We start from the raw sequence: 27,050 nt of genomic DNA, 5'->3' as shown, positions 1-27,050 counted from the left end.
GTGTGAAAGGAAGAAGTTTAGAGTAAATGTGAATAAAAGCATGGTTATTGGGTTTAGTAGGGTTGAGGGATTGGTTGGTTGGAGTGTGAAAATGAATGGAGAAGAATTAGAGGAAGTGAAATGTTTTAGAGTAGACATGACAGCAAATGGAACCATGGAAGCAGAAGTGAGTCATAGGGTGGGTGAGGGGTTGAAAGTTCTGGGAGTACTGAAGAATGTGTGGAAAGAGAGATCTAGGAGGGCAAAATTGGTATGTTTGATGGTATAGTTGTCCTTCCATTTAATTATGTGGATGTGAGGCATGGGCTATAGATGAGACAGTGGAGGAGGTTGGTTGTGCAGGAAATTTGATTTTTGAGGACATAATGTGGTGTGAGGTGGTTTGATCGAGTAAGTAATGAATGGACAAGAGAGATTTGTGGCAAGAAAAAGAGTATTGTTGAGAGAGCTGGAGAGGGTGTGCTGAAATGGTTTGGATATGTGGAAAGAAGGAGTGAGGAAAGGTTGATAAAGAAGAGATATCCATTAGAAGTGGATGAAACAAGAAAAACGGAAAGACCAGATTTGAGATGCAAGGATGGATTAAAAAAGATTTTGTGCTACTGCGGCTTGAACATGCTGGAGGGTAAAAGGCATACAAAGGATAGAGTGAACTGGAATGATGTGGTATACTGGGGTTGATATATCTGTTAGAAGTGGAAGGAACAAGAACTGGGAGACCAGATTTGAGATGCAAGGATGAAGTGAAAAGATTTTGTGTAACTGTGGCTTGAACATGCTGGAGGGTGAAAGGCATACAAAGGATAGAGTGAATTGGAATGATGTGGTATACTGGGGTTGACATGTTGGTAGTGGACTAGATCAGGGCATGTGAAGTATCAAGGATAAACCATGGAAAGGTCTGTGTAGCCTGGTTGTGGATAAGGAGCTTTGGATGTGAACGATTGTGACCTTTCATCACCCATTCCTAGCACTACCTTGCTAACATGGGAAATGATCATGTAAATGTTAGACACACAATTACCCTTTAGATGGGGGAAAAAGTACTACCCATATATTTCCTGCATGTTGTAGGTTTCATTGAGGGGTGGGTGCAGGGTGCTGAAAATCCTGTACATCCCCCTTTATTAGTACTTTCCAAATGAAGGAATGGAGGAAGGTTGTAAGTGAAGATTCCTGGCACTTCCCCACAGTGGCGGGAAACAGCAAAAAGTATGAAAGAGAAAGAGATGTATGATATATGATTTAGATGTTTGTAATGAACAGTGTTAGGGACACTGTTTATGTGAATTAACTTGTTAAAAAGTCTCAGTTACCTGTTAAGTAGAAAATTAATCTAATTCTTTTTATTAGTGTTTTTTGTTTTTAATAAGAAACTTACCCCATTCCAAGGATAGAGTTTTAGTAGCAAATATTTATCTCACAAAAATTCTATAGCCTCATGTTATTCCTCAGTGGCATCCTGTACGACCCATCATGGCATCCATCAGCTCTGGGGTGGTATCAGTGTGGTCACAGAATCAAGTTGAGAACTGGTCAGCTTTTGCTCCAGATTTTAAGGAGCTTGATGAAAATGTTGAGTATGAAGAACGAGAATCAGAATTTGATCAGAGTGATGAGGACAAGAGTGTTGAGCTCAGCCAGGAGAAAAGAGAGGAAGATGTTGAGGTGAGTCATTGTATGATTGTAATAATATTCCTTGAAAACAAAAATGGGATACAATTTACCCCATGCCTTTTTCTGGTAAAGTATGCATTTTCCCATTTGAGCATGAATATAAACATATAGCAGGCTTAAAGACTTCTTTTTTATCAGTCACTTTAGATGCACAAACAGCAAAATTATATATTTTCTGTGCTAAATTCAAATCTGTAGTTAGAATATTTTAGTTTGTCATTATGACCTTTAATTAAGCTCTTGAATATAGACACCTTTAAAATGATGTCTTATCTTTTGCATCTAATTTACCAGCAACTGAGAGCATTATGATATATTTTCCATGAATATTTCAAGTATAGAAGTGTTTCAAAATATTTCAATTTTGAAACAAAAAGTTTTTTAGCTAACATTTACTTGCAATTTTGTCACATTTCACGGAAAAATAGATTTCCTTCAAAACCTCATTTTAAGAAATGTTGTTCATGCTGAATACATATCTGGGGTTAGAATATCATTTGATTGTTATTATGACCTTAAATTAAGCTGTTTAATGAAGACAGTTCTAAAAGAATATATAAACAATTTGCATCTAATTCTGGGTATCTACTGGCCACTGAGAGCATCATGTTATATGTTCCTTGATTATTTCAAGTATAGAATGTTTGAATAGATTATGTTTCAATTTTGAAACAAAATGTTTTCTGAGCTGAATTTGATTCTGAACATGATTATCCCTTTGTCATATTTCTTGGAAAAATAGGTTTGTCAAAACTTCATTGTATGGATTATTTTTCATACTGGATATAAATCTGCAGTTAAACATCATTGGTTGTTATTATGACTTTTAACTAAGCTGTTAAATGAAAACAATTTTAAAGTATTATCTGATCATTTACATCATATTTACTTGGTATCTATCAGTAACTGAGAGCATTATGATATTTTTTTCATGATTATTTCGAGTACAGAAGTGTTTGAACATCTGAAGTTTCAATTTTGAAAGAAAAAGCTTTTTGAGCTAAGATATACCCTGAACAATTACTTGCAATTTTTGATGTATATCAGGGAAAAGTAGCTTTCTTTCAAACCCTCATTATAAGGATACTTTTCATATGGTTATAATCTCTTTTGTTCCTCATTATGACCTTTAATTAAGCTGTTGAATATAGACAATTCTAAAGTAATATCTAATCTTTTACATCTTATTTACTGGGTGTTTACTGGCAGCTGAGAGCATTATGATTTTTTTTTCTTTTTTTTTTTTTTTTTTTGCTTTGTCGCTGTCTCCCGCATTTGCGAGGTAGCGCAAGGAAACAGACGAAAGAAATGGCCCAACCCACCCCCATACACATGTATATACATACGTCCACACACGCAAATATACATACCTACACAGCTTTCCATGGTTTACCCCAGACGCTTCACATGCCTTGACTCAATCCACTGACAGCACGTCAACCCCGGTATACCACATCGCTCCAATTCACTTTATTCCTTGCCCTCCTCTCACCCTCCTGCATGTTCAGGCCCCAATCACACAAAATCTTTTTCACTCCATCTTTCCACCTCCAATTTGGTCTCCCACTTCTCCTCGTTCCCTCCTCCTCCGACACATATATCCTCTTGGTCAATCTTTCCTCACTCATTCTCTCCATGTGACCAAACCATTTCAAAACACCCTCTTCTGCTCTCTCAACAACGCTCTTTTTATTTCCACACATCTCTCTTACCCTTACGTTACTTACTCGATCAAACCACCTCACACCACACATTGTCCTCAGACATCTCATTTCCAGCACATCCATCCTCCTGCGCACAACTCTATCCATAGTCCACGCCTCGCAACCATACAACATTGTTGGAACCACTATTCCTTCAAACATACCCATTTTTGCTTTCCGAGATAATGTTCTCGACTTCCACACATTCTTCAAGGCTCCCAGAATTTTCGCCCCCTCCCCCACCCTATGATCCACTTCCGCTTCCATGTTTCCATCCACTGCCAGATGCACTCCCAGATATCTAAAACACTTCACTTCCTCCAGTTTTTCTCCATTCAAACTCACCTCCCAATTGACTTGACCCTCAACCCTACTGTACCTAATAACCTTGCTCTTATTCACATATTATGATATATTTTCCATAATTATTTCAAGTATAGAAGTGTTTCAATATGTTATGTTTCAATTTTGAAACAAAAGGTTTTTTTGAGCTAAAATTTACCTTGCAATTTTTGGCATATTTCTTGGAAAAATGTGTTTCCTTCAGAACTTCATTATAAGAATTCTTTTTCATGCCGAATATATTTATTTATTTATTTATTTGCTTTGTTGCTGTCTCCTGCGTTAACAAGGTAGTGCAAGGAAACAGACGAAAGAAATGGCCAAACCCACCCACATACACAAGGAAACAGACGAAAGAAATGGCCAAACCCACCCACATACACATGTATATACATACACGTTCACACACGCAAATGTACATACCTATACATCTTAGTGTATACATATATATACACACACAGACATACACATATATACACATGTACATAATTCATACTGTCTGCCTTTATTCATTCCCATCACCACCCTGCCACACATGAAATAACAACTCCCTTCCCCCGCATGTGTAGGAGGTAGCACTAGGAAAAGACAACAAAGGCCCCATTCGGTCACACTCAGTCTCTAGTTGTCATGTATAATGCACGGAAACCACAGCTCCCTTTCCACATCCAGGCCCCACAAAACTTTCCATGGTTTACCCCAGATGCTTCACTTGCCCTGGTTCATTCCATTGACATCACATCGACCCCGGTATACCACATCATTCCAATTCACTCTATTCCTTGCATGCCTTTCACCCTCCTGCATGTTCAGGCCCCGATCACTCAAAATCTTTTTCACTCCACCTTTCCACCTCCAATTTGGTCTCCCACTTCTCCTCGTTCCCTCCATCTCTGACACATATATCCTCTTGGTCAATCTTTCCTCACTCATTCTTTTCATGTGACCATACCATTTCAAAATACCCTCTTCTGCTCTCTCAACCACACTCTTTTTATTTCCACACATCTCTCTTACCCTTACATTACTTACTTGATCAAACCACCTCACACCAGATATTGTCCTCAAACATCTCATTTCCAGCACATCCACCCTCATGTGCACAACTCTATCCATAGCCCATGCCTCGCAACCATATAACATTGTTGGAACCACTATTTCTTCAAACATACCCATTTTTGCTTTCTGAAATAGTGTTCTCGACTTCCAAACATTCTTCAAGGCTCCCAGAATTTTCGCCCCCTCCCCCACCCTATGATTCACTTCCGCTTCCATGGTTCCATCCGCTGCCAGATCCACTCCCAGATATCTAAAACACTTTACTTCCTCCAGTTTTTCTCCACTCAAACTTACCTCCCAGTTGACTTGACCCTCAACCCTACTGTACCAAATAACCTTGCTCTTATTCACATTTACTCTCAACTTTCTTCTTTCACACACTTTACCAAACTCAGTCACCAGCTTCTGCAGTTTCTCACATGAATCAGCCACCAGCGCTGTATCATCAGCGAACAACAACTGACTCACTTCCCAAGCTCTCTCATCCACAACAGACTGCATACTTGTCCATCTCTCCAAAACTCTTGCATTCACCTCCCTAACAACCCCATCCATTAACAAATTAAACAACCATGGAGACATCACACACCCCTGCTGCAAACCTACGTTCACTGAGAACCAGTCACTTTCCTCTCTTCCTACACGTACACATGCCTTACATCCTTGATAAAAACTTTTCACTGCTTCTAACAACTTGCCTCCCACACCATATATTCTTAATACCTTCCACAGAGCATCTCTATTAACATGCATCTCTATCATATGCCTTCTCCAGATCCATGAATGCTACATACAAATCCATTTGCTTTTCTAAGTATTTCTCACATACATTCTTCAAAGCAAACACCTGATCCACACATCCTCTACCACTTCTGAAACCACACTGCTCCTCCCCAATCTGATGCTCTGTACATGCCTTCACCCTCTCAATCAATACCCTCCCATATAATTTACCAGGAATACTCAACAAACTTATACCTCTGTAATTAGAGCGCTCACCCTTATCCCCTTTGCCTTTGTACAATTGCACTATGCAAGCATTCCGCCAATCCTCAGGCACCTCACCATGAACCACACATACACCAGATAACCTTACCAACCAGTCAACAATACAGTCGCCCCCTTTTTTAATAAATTCCAGTGCAATACCATCCAAACCGCTGCCTTGCCGGCTTTCATCTTCCACAAAGCTTTTACTACCTCTTCTCTGTTTACCAAATCATTTTCCCTAACCCTCTCACTTTGCACACCACCTCGACCAAAACACCTTATATCTGCCACTCTATCATCAAAGACATTCAACAAACCTTCAAAATACTCACTCCATCTCCTTCTCACATCACCACTACTTGTTATCACCTCCCCATTAGCCCCCTTCACTGAAGGTCACATTTGCTCCCTTGTCTTAGCTCCCTTGTCTTACACACTTTATTTACCTCCTTCCAAAACACCTTTTTATTCTCCCTAAAATTTAATGATAATGTCTCACCCCAACTCTCATTTGCCCTCTTTTTCACCACTTGCACTTTTCTCTTGACCTCCTGCCTCTTTCTTTTATACATCTCCCACTCATTTGCATTTTTTCCCTGCAAAAATCGTCCAAATGCCTCTCTCTTCTCTTTCACTAATAATCTTACTTCTTCATCCCACCTCCCATGCTTCTCATGCCACAAGCATCTTTTGCGCAAGCCATCACTGCTTCCCTAAATACTTTGTCGCTGTCTCCCGCATTAGCGAGGTAGCACAAGGAAACAGACAAAAGAATGGCCCAACCCACCCACATACACATGTATGTGCATACACATCCACACATGCAAATATACATACCTATACATCTCATCGAATACATATATATACTCACACAGACATGTACATATATACACATGTACATAATTCATACTGTCTGCCTTTATTCATTCCCATCGCCACCCCGCCACACATGAAATAACAACCCCCTCCATCCGCATGTGTGCGACGTAGCACTCGGAAAAGACAACAAAGGCCACATTCGTTCACAATCAGTCTCTAGCTGTCATGTATAATGCACCAAAACCACAGCTCCATTTCCACATCCAGGCCCCACAGAACTTTCCATGGTTTACCCCAGACACTTCACATGCCCTGGTTCAATCTATTGACAGCACGTCAACCCCAGTATACCACATCGTTCCAATTCACTCTATTTCTTGCACACCTCTCTCCCTCCTGTATGTTCAGGCCTCAATCACTCAAAATCTTTTTCACTCCATCCTTCCACCTCCAGTTTAGTCTCCCGCTTTCTTTGTTCCCTCCACCTCTGACACATATATCCTCTTTGTCAACCTTTCCTCTCTCATTCTCTCCTTATGTCCAACCCATTTCAACACACCCTCTTCTGCTCTCTCAACTACACTCTTTTTATAACCACACATCAATCGTACCCTTTCATTACTTACTCGATCAAACAACCTCACGCCACATATTGTCCTCAAACATTTCATTTTCAAAACATCCACCCTCCTTCACACAACCCTATCTATAGCCCATGTTGGTGAGTTCTTGTATTGTGTGAATACAATTTAATACTCAAAATTCCTGTCTAGTGTAAAAAGAACTGGAATTAGGGCAAAATATAAGGAACTTTATATCACCTATTAGTCTCATAAAGCAGTGCTCATATATTTTGTAATTCATTTTCTTCCATATACCTAATTATTGCTATATATATATTTTTCCTTATTTTGTTGAAGGACAATAAAATCATGCCTTTTTTGCTTAATGTGTTATAGATAACATATATATATATATCCATGGAACCATGGAAGCGGAAGTGGATGATAGGGTGGGGGAGGGGGCGAAAATCCTGGGAGCCTTGAAGAATGTGTGGAAGTCGAGAACATTATCTCGGAAAGCAAAAATGGGTTTGTTTGAAGGAATAGTGGTTCCAACAATGTTGTATGGTTGCGAGGCGTGGGCTATGGATAGAGTTGTGCGCAAGAGGATGGATGTGCTGGAAATGAGATGTTTGAGGACAATGTGTGGTGTGAGGTGGTTTGATCAAGTAAGTAACGTAAGGGTAAGAGAGATGTGTGGAAATAAAAAGAGCGTGGTTGAGAGAGCAGAAGAGGGCGTTTTGAAATGGCTTGGGCACATGGAGAGAATGAGTGAGGAAAGATTGACCAAGAGGATATATGTGTCAGAGGTGGAGGGAACGAGGAGAAGTGGGAGACCAAATTGGAGGTAGAAAGATGGAGTGAAAAAGATTTTGTGTGATCGGGGCCTGAACATGCAGGAGGGTTAAAGGAGGGCAAGGAATAGAGTGAATTGGATCGATGTGGTATACCGGGGTTGACGTGCTGTTAGTGGATTGAATCAGGGCATGTGAAGCGTCTGGGGTAAACCATGGAAAGCTGTGTAGGTACGTATATTTGCGTGTGTGGACGTATGTATATACATGTGTATGGGGGTGGGTTGGGCCATTTCTTTCATCTGTTTCCTTGCGCTACCTCGCAAACGCGGGAGACAGCGACAAAGCAAAAAAAAAAAAAAATATATATATATATATATATATATATATATATATATATATATATATATATATATATCCATGTACATTTCAGTTGGTTGATTACTTTTCTGTCTATACCACTGACAGTGTAATCCTTGTCATTATAGGTTGATGTTGTAAGCACAGAGCCAGTGACTGCCTTCTGTAGTTCAGATGAAGATGATGACAGCAATGCTTTATTGTACCTTCCCATCTCTCCAGAGATAGAGGAGCCTGAAGAAGGTTGGGGTCCTGAGGGTGCACCAAACGATGACCTCACATCCAAAAGATCTAGTGATAGCAAGGAAAATATATCACCCAAAAAGAAGAGACCAAAAACATTTGATGTTTCATTAGAAAATGCACCAACAGATGGTAGGTAAATTTAGAAGAAAGGAAAAGCAATAGTGAGATCATTCGGTGTGTGTCTTGAACTTGAGTTTTGAGCAACACGTCTTTATAAAAGATTGATATGAGTTCCCAAGTATGTATGATATAGCAAATGTACAAGATATAAGGTTCTTGTAGTTTGTGCTGATATGGATAGGTAATTACAAAAGTTTGTATTGAACTCCGAAGAAAAAGGGCCTGAATGAGAAAATATCTTGTCATCGTGTATGCATAGGTGAATGAGATCACCATGAACGTGATGCCGATGACTGAATTATTAAAGTTGATAAAGTATGAAATTAAGAGAAAAGTTAGTAAGAAATATTGGAGAGAGTTATTGAAAGAGGAAAGTGTATATTGAATATTTATTTTATTTTATTTATTTTGCTGTCTCCCGCATTTGCGAGGTAGCGCAAGGAAACAGATGAAAGAAATGGCCCAACCCACCCCCATACACATACGTCCACACACGCAAATATACATACTTATACATCTCAATGTACACATATATATACACACACAGACACATACATATATACTCATGCTGACAATTCACACTGTCTGCCTTTATTCATTCCCATCGCCACCTTGTCACACATGGAATACCATCCCCATCCCCCCTCATGTGTGCGAGGTAGCGCTAGGAAAAGACAACAAAGGCCACATTCGTTCATACTCAGTCTCTAGCTGTCATGTAATAATGCACCAAAACCACAGCTCCCTTTCCACATCCAGGCCCCACAGAACTTTCCATGGTTTACCCCAGACGCTTCACATGCCCAGGTTCAATCCATTGACAGCACGTTGACCCCAGTATACCACATCGTTCCAGTTCACTCTATTCCTTGCACGCCTTTCATCCTCCTGCATGTTCAGGCCCCAATCACTCAAAATCTTTATCACTCCATCTTTCCATCTCCAATTTGATCTCCCACTTCTCCTCGTTCCCTCCACCTCTGACACATATATCCTCTTGGTCAATCTTTCCTCACTCATGCTCTCCATGTAACCAAACCATTTCAGAACACCCTCTTCTGCTCTCTCAACCACACTCTTTTTATTACCGCACATCTCTCTTACCCCATTATTACTTACTCGATCAAACCACCTCACACCACATATTGTCCTCAAACATCTCATTTCCAGCACATCCACCCTCCTGTGCACAACTGTATCTATAGCCCACGCCTCGCAACCATACAACATTGTTGGAACCACTATTCCTTCAAACATACCCATTTTTCCTTTCCGAGATAATGTTCTCGACTTCCACACACTCTTCAAGGCTTCCAGAATTTTCACCCCCTCCCCCACCCTATGATTCACTTCCACTTCCATGGTTCCATCCGCTGCCAAATCCACTCCCAGATATCTAAAACACTTTACTTCCTCCAGTTTTTCTCCATTCAAACTTACTTCCCAATTGACTTGACCCTCAACCCTACTGTACCTAATAACCTTGCTCTTATTCACATTTACTCTCAGCTTTCTTCTTTCACACACTTGACCAAACTCAGTCACCAGCTTCTGCAGTTTCTCACATGAATCAACCACCAGCGCTATATCATCAGCGAACAACAACTAACTCACTTCCCAAGCTCTCTCATCCACAACAGACTGCATACTTGCCCCTCTTTCCAAAACTCTTGCATCCATAAACAAATTAAACAACCATGTAGACATCACACACCCCTGCCGTAAACCTACATTCACTGAGAACCAATCACTTTCCTCTCTTCCTACACGTACACATGCCTTACATCCTCGATAAAAACTTTTCACTGCTTCTAACAACTTGCTTCCCACGCTATACATTCTTAATACCTTCCACAGAGCATCTCTATCAACTCTATCATATGCCTTCCCCAGATCCATAGATGCTACATACAAATCCATTTGCTTTTCTAAGTATTTCTCACATACATTCTTCAAAGCAAACACCTGATCCACACATCCTCTACCACTTCTGAAACCACACTGCTCTTCCCCAATCTGATGCTTTGTACATGCCTTCACCCTCTCAATCAATACCCTCCCATATAATTTCCCAGGAATACTCAAAGTATATATGTCTTATAATTATATTAATATTTTTCAGAGGTTCATCCACTTGTCAGCAACAGACCAAAGGAGAAGCCAGCTGCAGGAAACAAAAAGGGACGAAACAATTCCAAAGGAGACTCAAAAAAGGACAGAAAAAAGCACTGAAAAAGGTTACTATAATCTCTGCTTTATCTCCACTTATTTTATTTTTCATATTATCATTACTATTATTAAACTTAATCACCATTTCCTGCATTAGCGAGGTAGTGCCAGGAAACAGATGAAGTAAGACCCATCCACTCATATACACACATATATACATTTCTTATTCATATGTATTTGCCATTTCCCACATTAGTGAGATAGTGTTGAGAACAGAGAACTGAGCCTTAAGAGGAAATATCCTCACTTAGCCCCCTTCTCTGTTTCTCTTTTTGGAAAAGTAAAAAATGGGAGGGGAGGATTTCTAGCCCCCAACTCCTTCCCCTTTTAGTTGCTTTCTATGACACAAAGGGAATAAGTGGTAAGTATTCTTTCTCCCCATCCCCATGGATAACATATATACACATACTTCATACGATTCGCCATTTCCCTGCATTTGCGAGGTAGCGTTAAGAACAGAGGACTGGGCCTTAGAGGGAAAATCCTCACCTGGCCCCCTTCTCTGTTCCTTCTTTTGGAAAATTAAAAAAAAACGAGAGGGGAGGATTTCCAGCCACCCGCTCCCTCCCCTTTTAGTCGCCTTCTACGACACGCAGGGAATACGTGGGAAGTATTCTTTCTCCCCTATCCCCAGGGATAATATATATATATATATATATATATATATATATATATATAAAGATGTTCTGGAAGGAGGTAAACAAAGTGCGTAAGACAAGGGAGCAAATGGGAACTTCAGTGAAGGGCGCAAATGGGGAGGTAATAACAAGTAGTGGTGATGTGAGAAGGAGATGGAGTGAGTATTTTGAAGGTTTGTTGAATGTCTTTGATGATAGAGTGGCAGATATAGGGTGTTCTGGTCGAGGTGGTGTGCAAAGTGCGAGGGTTAGGGAAAATGATTTGGTAAACAGAGAAGAGGTAGTAAAAGCTTTGCGGAAGATGAAAGCCGGCAAGGCAACAGGTTTGGATGGTATTGCAGTGGAATTTATTAAAAAGGGGGGTGACTGTATTGTTGACTGGTTGGTAAGGTTATTTAATGTATGTATGACTCATGGTGAGGTGCCTGAGGATTGGCGGAATGCGTGCATAGTGCCATTGTACAAAGGCAAAGGGGATAAGAGTGAGTGCTCAAATTACAGAGGTATAAGTTTGTTGAGTATTCCTGGTAAATTATATGGGAGGGTATTGATTGAGAGGGTGAAGGCATGTACAGAGCATCAGACTGGGGAAGAGCAGTGTGGTTTCAGAAGTGGTAGAGGATGTGTGGATCAGGTGTTTGCTTTGAAGAATGTATGTGAGAAATACTTAGAAAAGCAAATGGATTTGTATGTAGCATTTATGGATCTGGAGAAGGCATATGATAGAGTTGATAGAGATGCTCTGTGGAAGGTATTAAGAATATATGATGTGGGAGGAAAGTTGTTAGAAGCAGTGAAAAGTTTTTATCGAGGATGTAAGGCATGTGTACGTGTAGGAAGAGAGGAAAGTGATTGGTTCTCAGTGATGTAGGTTTGCGGCAGGGGTGTGTGATGTCTCCATGGTTGTTTAATTTGTTTATGGATGGGGTTGTTAGGGAGGTGAATGCAAGAGTTTTGGAAAGAGGGGCAAGTATGAAGTCTGTTGGGGATGAGAGAGCTTGGGAAGTGAGTCAGTTGTTGTTCGCTGATGATACAGCGCTGGTGGCTGATTCATGTGAGAAACTGCAGAAGCTGGTGACTGAGTTTGGTAAAGTGTGTGAAAGAAGAAAGTTAAGAGTAAATGTGAATAAGAGCAAGGTTATTAGGTACAGTAGGGTTGAGGGTCAAGACAACTGGGAGGTGAGTTTGAATGGAGAAAAACTGGAGGAAGTGAAGTGTTTTAGATATCTGGGAGTGGATCTGGCAGCGGATGGAACCAGGGAAGCGGAAGTGGATCATAGGGTGGGGGAGGGGGCGAAAATTCTGGGAGCCTTGAAGAATGTGTGGAAGTCGAGAACATTATCTCGGAGAGCAAAAATGGGTATGTTTGAAGGAATAGTGGTTCCAACAATGTTGTATGGTTGCGAGGCGTGGACTATGGATAGAGTTGTGCGCAGGAGGATGGATGTGCTGGAAATGAGATGTTTGAGGACAATGTGTGGTGTGAGGTGGTTTGATCGAGTAAGTAACGTAAGGGTAAGAGAGATGTGTGGAAATAAAAAGAGCGTGGTTGAGAGAGCAGAGGAGGGTGTTTTGAAATGGTTTGGTCACATGGATATATATATATATATATATATATTTCTTTTCTTTCTTTCAAACTATTCGCCATTTCCCGCGTTAGCAAGGTAGCGTTAAGAACAGAGGACATATATGTATATATTTATATCATACAAACCTCCAACAGCCAGGATCAAACCAGGGACCCCTGTGCAAGAGGCAGGAATGCTAACCGTTAGGCTATGGGGGCCATAGCCTAGCGGTTAGTATTTCTGCCTCTTGCTCAGGGGTCCCGGGTTCACTCCTGGCTGTTGGAGGTTTGTATGTTCTATGAAGGTGCGCATTCATATGCACTTTATTTGTGTATATATATATATATGCTCTGTGGAAGGTATTAAGAATATATGGTGTGGGAGGCAAGTTGTTAGAAGCAGTGAAAAGTTTTTATCGAGGATGTAAGGCATGTGTACATGTAGGAAGAGAGGAAAGTGATTGGTTCTCAGTGAATGTAGGTTTGCAGGCAGGGGTGTGTGATGTCTCCATGGTTGTTTAATTTGTTTATGGATGGGGTTGTTAGGGAGGTGAATGCAAGAGTTTTGGAAAGAGGGGCAAGTATGAAGTCTGTTGTGGATGAGAGAGCTTGGGAAGTGAGTCAATTGTTGTTCGCTGATGATACAGCGCTGGTGGCTGATTCATGTGAGAAACTGCAGAAGCTGGTGACTGAGTTTGGTAAAGTGTGTGAAAGAAGAAAGTTAAGTGTAAATGTGAATAAGAGCAAGGTTATTAGGTACAGTAGGGTTGAGGGTCAAGTCAATTGGGAGGTAAGTTTCAATGGAGAAAAACTGGAGGAAGTAAAGTGTTTTAGATATCTGGGAGTGGATCTGGCAGCGGATGGAACCATGGAAGCGGAAGTGAATCATAGGGTGGGGGAGGGGGCGAAAATCCTGGGAGCCTTGAAGAATGTGTGGAAGTCGAGAACATTATCTCGGAAAGCAAAAATGGGTATGTTCTGTGGTTCCAACAATGTTGTATGCTTGCGAGGCGTGGGCTATGGATAGAGTTGTGCGCAGGAGGGTGGATGCGCTGGAAATGAGATGTTTTAGGACAGTGTGTGGTGTGAGGTGGTTTGATCGAGTAAGTAATGTAAGGGTAAGAGAGATGTGTGGAAATAAAAAGAGCGTGGTTGAGAGAGCAGAAGAGGGTGTTTTGAAATGGTTTGGGCACATGAGAGAATGAGTGAGGAAAGATTGACCAAGAGGATATATGTGTCGGAGGTGGAGGGAACAAGGAGAAGTGGGAGACCAAATTGGAGGTGGAAAGATGGAGTGAAAAAGATTTTGAGTGATTGGGGCCTGAACATGCAGGGGAGTGTAAGGTGGGCAAGGAATAGAGTGAATTGGATCGATGTGGTATACCGGGGTTGACGTGCTGTCAGTGGATTGAATCAGGGCATGTGAAGCGTCTGGGGTAAACCATGGAAAGTTGTGTGGGGCCTGGATGTGGAAAGGGAGCTGTGGTTTCGGGCATTATTGCATGACAGCTAGAGACTGAGTGTGAACGAATGGGGCCTTTGTTGTCTTTTCCTAGCGCTACCTCGCACACATGATGGGGGAGGGGGATGGTATTCCATGTGTGGCAAGTTGGCGATGGGAATGAATAAAGGCAGACATTGTGAATTGTGTGCATGGGTATATATGTATGTGTCTGTGTGTGTATATATATGTGTACATTGAGATGTATAGGTATGTATATTTGCGTGTGTGGACGTATATGTATATACATGTGTATGGGGGTGGGTTGGGCCATTTCTTTTGTCTGTTTCCTTGCGCTACCTCGCAAACGCGGGAGACAGCGACAAAGCAAAATAAATAAATATAAAAATATATATATATATATATATATATATATATATATATATATATATATATATATATATTATTTTTTTTGCTTTGTCGCTGTCTCCCGTGTTTGCGAGGTAGCGCAAGGAAACAGACGAAAGAAATGGCCCAACCCACCCCCATACACATGTATATACATACACGTCCACACACGCAAATATACATACCTACACAGCTTTCCATGGTTTACCCCAGACGCTTCATATGCCCTGATTCAATCCACTGACAGCACATCAACCCCGGTATACCACATCGATCCAGTTCACTCTATTCCTTGCCCACCTTTCACCCTCCTGCATGTTCAGGCCCCTATCACTCAAAATCTTTTTCTCTCCATCTTTCCACCTCCAATTTGGTCTCCCACTTCTCCTCATTCCCTCCACCTCCAACACATATATCCTCTTGGTCAATCTTTCCTCACTCATTCTCTTCATGTGCCCAAACCATTTCAAAACACCCTCTTCTGCTCTCTCAACCACGCTCTTTTTATTTCCACACATCTCTCTTACCCTTACATTACTTACTCGATCAAACCACCTCACACCACACATTGTCCTCAAACATCTCATTTCCAGTGCATCCACCCTCCTGCGCACAACTCTATCCATAGCCCACGCCTCACAAGCATACAACATTGTTGGAACCACTATTCCTTCAAACATACCCATTTTTGCTTTCCGAGATAATGTTCTCGACTTCCACACATTCTTCAAGGCTCCCAGGATTTTCGCCCCCTCCCCCACCCTATGATTCACTTCCACTTCCATGGTTCCATCCGCTGCCAGATCCACTCCCAGATATCTAAAACACTTTACTTCCTCCAGTTTTTCTCCATTCAAACTTACCTCCCAATTGACTTGACCCTCAACCCTACTCTACCTAATAACCTTGCTCTTATTTACATTTACTCTTAACTTTCTTCTTTCACACACTTTACCAAACTCAGTCACCAGCTTCTGCAGTTTCTCACATGAATCAGCCACCAGTGCTGTATCATCAGCGAACAACAACTGACTCACTTCCCAAGCTCTCTCATCCACAACAGACTTCATTCTTGCCCCTCTTTCCAAAACTCTTGCATTCACCTCCCTAACAACCCCATCCATAAACAAATTAAACAACCATGGAGAAATCACACACCCCTGCCGCAAACCTACATTCACTGAGAATCAATCACTTTCCTCTCTTCCTACACGTACACGTGCCTTACATCCTTGATAAAAACTTTTCACTGCTTCCAACAACTTGCCACCCACACCATATATTCTTAATACCTTCCACAGAGCATCTCTATCAACTCTATCATATGCCTTCTCCAGATCCATAAATGCTACATACAAATCCATTTGCTTTTCTAAGTATTTCTCACATACATTCTTCAAAGCAAACACCTGATCCACACATCCTCTACCACTTCTGAAACAACACTGCTCTTCCCCAATCTGATGCTCTGTACACGCCTCACCCTCTCAATCAATACCCTCCCATATAATTTCCCAGGAATACTCAACAAACTTATACCTCTGTAATTTAAGCACTCTCTTTTAACCCCATTTGCCTTTGTACAACGGCACTATGCAAGCATTCCTCCAATCCTCAAGCACCTCACCATGAGTCATACAAACATTAAATAACCGTACCAACCGGTCAACAATACAGTCACCGCCTTTTTTAATAAATTCCACTGCAATACCATCCTAACCCGCTGCCTTGACGGCTGTCATCTTCCGCAGAGCTTTTACTACCTCTTCTCTGTTTACCAAATCATTCTCCCTAACCCTCTCACTTTGCACACCACCTTGACCAAAACACCCTATATCTGCCACTCTATCATCAAACACATTCAACAAACCTTCAAAATACTCACTCCGTCTCCTTCTCACATCACCACTACTTGTTATCACCTCCCCATTAGCCCCCTCCACTGAAGTTCCCATTTGTTCCCTTGTCTTACGCACTTTATTTACCTCCTTTCAAAACATCTTTTTATTCTCCCTAAAATTTAATGATACTCTCTCACCCCAACTCTCATTTGCCCTCTTTTTCACCTCTTGCACCTTTCTCTTGACCTCCTGCCTCTTTCTTTTATATGTACATAAATGCCCATATACATACATATACATATCAACATATACATACATATTCATACATACACATGGACATATACATATATTCATACTTGCTTGCCTTCATCCATTCCTGTCACTAGCCCGCCCCTCAGGAAACAGCATTGCTACCCCCTGCTTCAGCAAGGTAGCGCCAGGAAAACGGACAAAAAAAGGCGACATTCGTTTACATTCAGTCTCTAGCTGTCATGTGTAATGCACCGACACCACAGCTCCCTATCTGCATCCAGGCCCCACAGACCTTTCCGTGGTTTACCCCAGACACTTCACATGCCCTGAAATGTGTTGATATTTACTCGACCCATTCTCACTTGCTCTCCTTTTCATTCTCAGCAACTTCCTTTTTATCTCTTAATGTTTTCTTTTGTAAATCTTTCAATTTGATTGTAAGTAATGCTCTTTGGTCCTTCTATTGTAAATCTCCCAACTACTTGATTGTAAGTAATTCTCTTTGATCTTTCAGTAAAAACTTAACTTCATCATCCAGACACTCACCACCCTTTCTCACATTCCTACACCCCAACTTCTGCATGTCACACACTGCCCTCACATTTGTTAGCACTGCTTTCCTAAATACTTCCTACTCATCATTTACTCTCACCTTTTACCATTCTGCACTCACTCTTTCGTGGTATCTCTTAACACAAGCCTCTTTTCGAAGCTCACATACCTTTCACCATCTTCTAGTTAGATATAAGAAGTAGAGTGCCACAAGGATCATACTTGGGATCAGTTTTCTTCCTCATATATAGATTAATGATATAGATGATGGGCTGCATTGCAGAATATCAGAATTTGCTGATGATACAAAGTTGGGAAATAAATCTAGGAAATGAACATCTACTGTTTCAAACTGACAAGCAAATTGATGGACCGGGCTCGTAGGTGGCAAATGAATTTTATCATTGGTAAGTGCAAAGTTTTATGTATCACTTGCAAAAATGAAAGGGCATGTTACAATATGAATTCTTTTAGACTGCAAAAGGGAAATGAGGAAAAAGACTTGGGTGTGATAATTTGTAGAGACCTAAAATAAAGTAAGAAGTGAAAAAAGCCAACAAATTTTTAGATTCATAGGTAGGGCTTTCAAATTCACATCTATGGAAATAATCCTTACTCATAACAGTTCATTGGTTCATCCCCATCTTGATTATTGTGTTCAGTTTTCATCACCCTACATGAAAAAATATTAAAAAGATACAGATAGAATGGAGAAAATGCAGTGAAAGAAATCCTTTGTCAACAGATTAAGCAACTTGAAATTCATTTTGCCTGTAAAAGAAAAGGTTAAGAGGCTGTGATGATATTGATGTATCAAGTTACTTAAGACTTAACATGTCTAATTTCTCCCATAGTAATGGATACAGACTTGAGGGCAGACATTTTACCTCAAATGAGGTGGCTGTGCTGCTTAGTCCTCATCACTCAAAACTCCCTCCAGGGTTTACCAAGGGACCTCTAGAGTAATATGTATTTCGTACCATATATTGGCATTTGTTCTTCACCATATTTTTCATGCAGCATTTTCACAGATAACATGCCTTCTCAAATTATCCAAAAAAATTTCCACATCAAATATGAATGTTTGTTCTTGCCTTTGCTCATCAAAAGTTGTTTGGAGGCTTTAACCCTAGCTCACATATACTAGGTATGCTAATTATTACAAAAACATTTAAGTAGTCCCATGTTACATAAGGTAAGAATCACTAAGGCACCAGTGACGCATTGATATTGGCTTAAGTAAGAGAGGAGAGACATCTCAGATCCAGAGGAGAGAGGCAGCCAATCACAGTATGTATTGTGGGTCACTTGGTCAAGCTGTGCCTCCAGTCCTCTGGCAATATACCATGCTCAATTTAGATCTTTAGTTGTTCTCAGTGCTTTTATGTGCAAAACTGCTTTGTGAACAAGATCATCTCTCTCTTTTTAGCAGATGAAAGTCTGTATGACCCAAGATGTTTTGGATTATTGAGATCTTTACCATTACGCACAAAGATATAACATCTTTCAAGAAAATATCCTCAGATGAGTGGGCATGTTTCCGATTTTCCAAAGATATAAATTTGTGGATTGAAAAAATTTAATGATATCAGAAATACATTGTTTCTAAATCCATTTTGGCTGTGAAAGTGTTTCAGTAACGAGGAGTTTTAGTAAATGTGTATTATGTATTATTTGCTGAGCTAAAGATATCAGTGGTACGCATGGTATTCTTATACCTTGAAGTTGAATCTAATGTGCTTTCAGACAATTTTACAAACATTTTATGTTAAATTTTCTGTGTTAGTTTTTCATATAGTGATTGTCTTCATTGGAGTGATTTATGATATATTTTTCAGAAACACCTGGAAACTGCCTGTTTAAGCATACCATAGCATCATCCATTGCAAAAAAGCAAAGGATTTCCTCTTATTCCAAGAAGTACTTCATTGCATAAAAGAAGAAACCATAAACTTAAAGTGAAGGACTAAAATCATTCCCTGTGGCTCTCAGAGTAAGGAATGATCTTAGCTGTTGCAGTCTTAATGACTACCTGGAGGCTTTGAGAAGACTTATTGAGGACAACAACGCTTGCCTTTCCTTCGTTATGGAAGCATTCGTATGGGTCATTGATATAAAGGATGCTGCCTTCTACTGTTAGTATGATCACCTAGTAACATCCATAAGCATAGTGACAGCAGAGAATATATTCTAATAACCCTGTGACAGATTTCATGTGACAAAAACTGTTATTCATCTTTCACATCAAACACAAACTTAAGGTTAATCAGTCTGCTGTGTGAACTTGCAGCTATCAACATCTAGTTTAAGTGTCAAGAAAAAAAAATTTCTAGTAAGCAAATATATTTTATGTAAGAATGTCTCAAGAAATCAAATCTGTTGTAAAGACTGCAGTGTTTAGATTTGGATTTTCTCTTCATAGGAGGGCTAAGAAGAAGAATGATTTCAGAGTGACGATGTGAGTTAGTGGAAGCTCTTATGGACAAAGAGTGCTCAAAGCCAGAATAATGATACAGTTTAGAGATGGGTGGGTTAGCTTTGATCTGTACTTCATAAAGTGCTGAAAAAATGAAAATACTGAGGTGAAGTCTGGATACTGTATATGCTGCAGGATTATAAATAACATATGATTATGGAAAATTTACAGTGATTGATGAGATGAAAAATCATTGTCAGTGTCTCATGCATGTGATAGTGACGCTGAAGACTGACGTGCCTCTTTGACCCCTTACTGCTGGGCACACCACTGCCAAATGTATTAACTAGCCAATCATCTCTGCTTCCTTAGCATAAGCATAAGAGAGTGGTGTTACTGTTCCTCTTAGTCTTAACAGACTGTCCAACTAGCTTACTAGTCTATCATCTTATACCCACTTAGAACACAAATGGGTAACCCAACTCAGACATTTTATTTTTAGTATGTAATAGGTACACCATTCAGTCATTATTATAATGAATTTATGATATAGAAGTGGTGTAATTTTTCTCTACCATATACTGTTGAAACATTTTGGAGCATATTGCAATAGAATTTAATACCATCATAGAATTAACTGCAACATATCAGTGTAGGAAATTCAAAGAAAACTTGCTAAAACTAACAAAAAGCAGTTTAGCTCAGAATTTTACTGTGTTGAAAAATATGAAAGATATTTGACTTAGTTGATGTATTATATTTATTTGTTATTTACTGTAATTTGTTGTCTTCAGTTAAAACAAGAGTCTGTATTATAACCACTGTATGAACTCTCCTATACAGTATGATACATCATTCTTCTGTTAAAACAAGAGTCTGTAATATAAACACAGTATGAACTATCTTATACTGTATGATACATCATTCTTCTGTTAAAACAGTCTGTATTAAAACCACAGTATACACTATTCTATTCAGTATATCATCATTTTAGGAATTGTTTTCTAAAAAGAACTGTTGTGAAAGAATATGTCTGCTGTTTCACAATTTTATAATGGTAGTAACTCTGGCCCTAATAATAATACTTACTTTCATTGTTATATGTTCGTTGAGAGACTTAATTTTAGAGAAAACACGGTACAGCTATGAATATCTTATGTCACCAAGTACAATAATTATACATTTAGGTAAATTATATGATGATTTCTAGTAAAAAGAAAGAAAATACTGTAGAACACCTTGTATGAAAACATTGTGTGAATTATAGTTTTACAGGATACTCTTTTTTATATACAAATTGCCTTTCCTGCCTAAGTGAGGGAGTGTCTGGAACAAATGAATAATGGCCTCATGGCCTCATTTGCACATATCCAATATCTAGCTGTCATGTATGATGAATTAAAATCAGAACCTACCATCCACAGCAAAGGTCAATCCACTGAAAGTGCTTCCCCATATACAACATCAGTCCATTTCATTCTCTCCAATGCATGTTTCTCATCCTCCTGAATACTCAGACCCCCAGTATCCCAAAGCCCACATAACCCCATCCTTTCATCTTCTCATCTCCCTCTTCCCCTCATTCCCATCACTTCTGACACAGATCCACTTAACATTTCTTTGCTCTTTCTCAGTTTGCCTGAACCACTGCAGCACACACTAGTCATTCCTCAGAATCAGACTACACTTACCAACACACTACCACACCTCTTTTTGGTACTAACATCCCCATTCTTTACATAATCAACTCACTTTCATACCACATATCACTGTAAGGTATTTCATTTCCACCATATCCTCCCTCTTTCTTTTGTGTTCAAGGTACCCATACAACAGCTTTCACAATGACCTCTCCATGTGCATGGTCCTTAACATACCTTGAACCTTATCCCTCTCTTCCTCCCTATGGTTCACTTCAGTCCTCATGTATTCATCCTTTTCTGCATTTACTCCCAGGTACCCTGAAGAAGTCCACTTTTTTCCAGGTCCTTTCCATTTAAAGTTACGCTCCAGACATTTTACATCACCTCCTGTATGCAGCATATTATCTTATATTTCATCACGAGTACTCTCAACTCTCTTCTTTTATACATGCCTCCAAACCCTGGAGTTTCTCACTGGAGAATGCCACCAGATCCATATCATTCACACCCACCATTTTATTCACCTCCCATGTCCTTTCACTAGCAGCACACTTTATAGCCACTCATTACAAAACCCTCTCATATGCTTCCCTCACTACCCTCTCTGTAAACAGATCAAAAATCCATAATAACATTTTACATCCTTGATGCAGAATCACCTTAACTGGAAACCATGCACCATTCTTCCTTTGTACTTGCATGCTTCCCTTACTACGCTAGGAAAAACTTCTCTGTATTTCATAACTTTTCATTTTACTACTCCACTTCACTGGCCACAAGGTATCTCTGTCAACCCTGCCATGTATATTATTGTTAAAGAGCCTGTCCAGTCAACAATGCTGTCACTCTCAAGAGAAGTTCAACTGCATTCCCATCCACTCCTGTTGCTCTGCTTCATCATCTTATTATACCATTTGCTTTGATTCTCTCGCTCCATATATTATCTCATCCCAAACAAATAATGTCTGCCTACCATCATCTAACACATTCATCATTCCTTCAAAATACTCATCCCATCTCATCACATCTCCTTTGCTTGTTATTCCTTTCCCTTCTTCTCTCCTCACCATTTTCCCAGTTTGTTCTCGTGTCCTCACACAGTTGGATTCACCTCCTTCCACAACTTATTTTCTCTGAAGTTCATGCAGTTAACACTCATTCAGTTCCTTCATGTAAAAGCCCTACCGGAAAAGAAACAATGATATTAACATCAAGGTTTTGGGAATCATTATAAATGAAAACTTGTATTTGGGGAATAGACTGATAGACAAAGCTCTCAAGTCAACTGATGAGTGGTATGATCCTAAGAACTTTTGCAATAAGAGAAAATCAATGATAAAAATGTTTAACATGTACATTATAAGAAGTAAAAAGTGAATAGTGCTGTCATGTGGCTGCCAGTTACAAGTAAAGTTAATGGACTAGAGTATACAACCTAAAATGAAAGACTGAAAGAACTTGAACTTCATAGTCTAGAAAGAGTCAGCCAAAGATTTATAATAATATAGGCATGGCAACAAACAACGCATGAAGAACACCATCCTAAGTATGAAAGCAATTCAGAAAGGTAGATATAGAATCATTATATCAAGTGAAATTCATGAAAATATAAAGGTACCAGCAAAATATATGAAGCTGGAACACTACATTATCACAAGAAAAAATAGAAAAATACGTATGGAGTGACTACATGATTATTCAAAAGCATACCAGACTCTGTTGAAGATGTTACCAGGTGAACCTTGAATAGACATTTGATTATGCTAGACTAGCTGCCAAGAAAAAGTATAATACAAAAACAAGATATGTGGGGTGTAAAAGAATGGTGGTTGAAACAGTATTATTCAATAAGCAAATTGTGTGGTGAGCGCCATGTGTTAGCCCCACCGTCACTGCACATCTTGTAATAGGTACTCATTTGCTCTTCCAGTTTTCACAACTTCTTGACCTCCTGCTACTGTCTCTTGTGCTACTCTCAGTTGCTCAATTTCCATTCCGGCAGATACTGACCATAAACCTTTTTTCTTTGACTAGTGACTTAACTTCCCATCATACCACTCAGTATTTTTTTTCATATGTCCACATGCCACTCACTTCATTTAAGCGCAGATTACCCAAATACTTTTCACTCCTCCATTTCTTTAGTTTCATTTGATTCCATCATATGATATTCTTCACTAAGTCTCTTGGTAACCTTACATGGCCACTTTTCCAAGCTTGCACAATTACTTCTTTCAAATGCATGTCATTGCCTCTTTTACTAAACCCACCTCAAATTTTCAGATTCACCTCTACCAAGAAACGATTAGACATTCCAGCACATGCAAGAGATCCAATGATGCTTGATCACCAAACCAATATAACCATGTATGCACCTTTTTTAAGTTATGTATTCCTTATTACCATTTTTAGCACACAGCTCAACAAACTTTTCCCAATTTTCATTCACACCAGGCACACAATGCCCTCGCAATTACACCAGTAATTGAAGCACCATTCACCATTTTGATCAGATCCCCTTCCACTAAGATTTAATCCCTTGCATCTGTCTATGTATATCTCCAATTGGAACTCTCTGAAAGGGAATGGTCACAGCAACAGTGTCCATAACTAAAGAACTCCAGTGCTGCTTTTTAGCCTTTAGTGCCTCATCCTTAACAGGCCACTGGCAGAGAGCCAGTCTAGCGCAGTGTTTGCAGAGGCTCCTACCTAATGTTCATAACTTTTATCTAATGCTCTGACCTACTACTTCTACCTAAAGCTCGTGCATAAATGTTCCTTACATACTACTTCTATCTTCTGCTTCAACCATTTTGCTAAAAGATGGGGCTAGCCCATAGTGCTCAAAGCAGGAAAATCTAGAGTTGCGAAGAATGAGCTGCATGAGTTACACGTGTTGTTGTGTTACATGTGACAAGGTGAGATTGTATGTTTTTGGACAGAATGCCAGTAGCCCAGACGTTAGCGAGGACTGCTGAAATACGCACCCAGCTTCTTTCATAGTGCAATGACTTGTTGTGTGTATCCTGTCTTCAGTCTCGTGCCCAGGATTTTGGAGATATGCCAAACGGAGAGGTGAGCATCACAGTCTATCTGATCTCTGGTGGGGTGTGATTACCTCTCTGTTGTTGGGTAATCTAAACACTCTAAGGAAATGAGTCAAAGCCGTTTGAGTGATCCTGTCCATGATGGGAGGTAGACCCAGTTCAAGCCTTAAGGCATGAAGCTTGACATTACGAGTACAGCCAAGGATAATCCTCATAGCCTCATTCTGTATAGTCTCAATTTGATTTAGCTGTTTAGGGCAAAGCATAAGTAGCCAAGGCACCGAGTAATCGAAGATGGACCTGATAAGTGAGGTGTACAGCAGTTTGAGCATTGATATAGACGAGCCAATGGAGCCACATGCTACAAATTGCATGCAGCATAAACGCTACACACAGCTGTTTTTTATGCATTCGAGCTCCATACAGCTAGGCTCAGGCTGGTGTCTTACATGTAATCCTAGATATCTATAGGTAATCACTTCGTCAAGGACGTGTCCCTGTAGGTAGAATGTACAGAGTAGAAAGGCCAATTTGTATCATCATCCTGGTAACTGGATTCACTGTTTATTCAGTTTGACCTGACCCACGGTTGTGAGAGGTCATGTCTGACCCTCTCTCAAACACCAGCAAGGCCTCTGGTGATGATGAAACCGATCAATTGCAGAACCCCAATGACTTGGAACAAATAAAGAGTGAATCCAGTGACCAGGATGACGATACAAATTAAGAATGGACTGTATATCATACAAGAAGTGTCAGAAAACGTGCTATCCAGTGTGCTAAGAAACAAGCCAAGGAGGCCACCACGGAGTCAACCGTGAGTGCCACAGTGGAAAGTACTAGCCGTCCCGGTCATAACAAAGACTTGCCCACCATAAACACCACCACTGCTCTAGGACTAAACTTAAACTTTCCTAAGAACTAAGTTGTCTGATGGTGATAAAATAACCTGGTTTCTGGACGTGACGTCCCAACTTGACACCAATCAAACGATCATGTCCTGCAGGAAATACAGCCCCTTCATCAAGCAGGTAGGACAGGCTGATCCTCACTACTACTACTGGATTTGAAGCCATTGTACTCAGGGAAGGGAACTAACGATTCCCCGCTGATCTGGATCATCGGTAAGTTCCCTCTAAGGCGCGCCGGTACTCCTATCGTCATCGTGACGTCACCAGACCTAGCGTGTAGAGTTCCCGCCACTACGCGCCGTCACCGTGACGTCAGATGACCCAGCATGCAATATTCCCGCCACTACGCGCCGTCACCGTGACGTCAGGAGACCCAGCATGCAATATTCCCGCCACTACGCGCCGTCACCGTGACGTCAGGAGACCCAGCATACAATATTCCCGCCACTCGGTGGCCATAGGGAAACGAAATTAGCTCCGCCCACTAGTTTGCGTCCGCGGGTATCCATATATAAAAACCTGTCTCAGTTGTTATGATCAGTAGCAAAATGACTACCACATATTAATAAGGTTCAAAAGCTATTAATTTTATTAGAACAAATATCGAGACATACGATACTAGGCCGTTACCAGTCAATCTGACCCGATGGTGAAACTACCAGCCATGACCTCTTGCTCACGGACTCCGCCCATCCGCGAGAACCACCAAGCCAGTAACCCAGTTTCTCCCGGGCTTTGGACGTATGCATACACAGTGCCGTACAATCGTATCTCTCTCTCTCTCTCTCTCTCTCTCTCTCTCTCTCTCTCTCGTGTTGAAACACAAGTGAACTATCAAAAACAGAAACGCTTATATGATCATTTTTTATATACTCAAGTTTCCGCGAAGTTTAGTGTATAAATGCTATAAAGAAATTACGTAAAAATTATAGTGGAAATGGCTTATTTTCAACAAAACTACAAATGAAATGAGAAAAGTGTATCAAAAATATAATGAAATACATTCGGGAGACAGAAAATGATGTTTATGTCAATAAATATGCAATGAATACCTGTGAACTCACCCGAGTTAGAAAAAAAATGGCACAGGTCAGTGTGAACTGTGAGACCCACCTGTGCCTTGATGATGATTACCCGAACAAAAACAAATACACGCTACCTGAAGATAATGTAATGGCTTGAAAAGATCATTGCAAAAGCAATGGATATCCTTGAAAATCTCGTCACCCGCGATTGATGACCTATCCCCTAACTGATGATTGGCCTAGCCTCGCACCCGCTGGATGGGGGAAAGGTTAGTAACATTTATCTTATTTAATAACTTAGTGATCACGTATTACCTGATATTGGTTAATGTTGAATCTTGTTAGTTAGGGCCAATTTTCATGTCATTTATTTTATTAAGTAACTCGGTGATCATGTTTTAGTTGAT

The 27,050-nt window shown here is 40.2% G+C and overlaps 1 protein-coding gene across 1 annotated transcript in view; it reads left to right on the top strand.

The window, feature by feature from the left end:
* The window catches only part of Rbbp5 (retinoblastoma binding protein 5), a 55,672-nt gene extending 34,376 nt beyond the window's left edge, over positions 1-21,296 (top strand). The window contains exons 8-11 of the mRNA XM_071663192.1: positions 1,456-1,668; positions 8,436-8,682; positions 10,796-10,910; positions 19,440-21,296. Of these exons, the coding sequence (XP_071519293.1) occupies positions 1,456-1,668; positions 8,436-8,682; positions 10,796-10,905 (570 nt within the window). The 3' untranslated portion in view covers positions 10,906-10,910; positions 19,440-21,296. The remainder of the gene's footprint in view (positions 1-1,455; positions 1,669-8,435; positions 8,683-10,795; positions 10,911-19,439) is intronic.
* Positions 21,297-27,050: the final 5,754 nt, after the last annotated feature.

Source organism: Panulirus ornatus, chromosome 1, assembly GCF_036320965.1.
Source record: "Panulirus ornatus isolate Po-2019 chromosome 1, ASM3632096v1, whole genome shotgun sequence".
Taxonomy (NCBI): Eukaryota; Metazoa; Arthropoda; class Malacostraca; order Decapoda; family Palinuridae; genus Panulirus; species Panulirus ornatus.
Note: the sequence above shows the minus strand (reverse complement) of the source record. Positions and strands in the feature narration are given on the sequence as shown.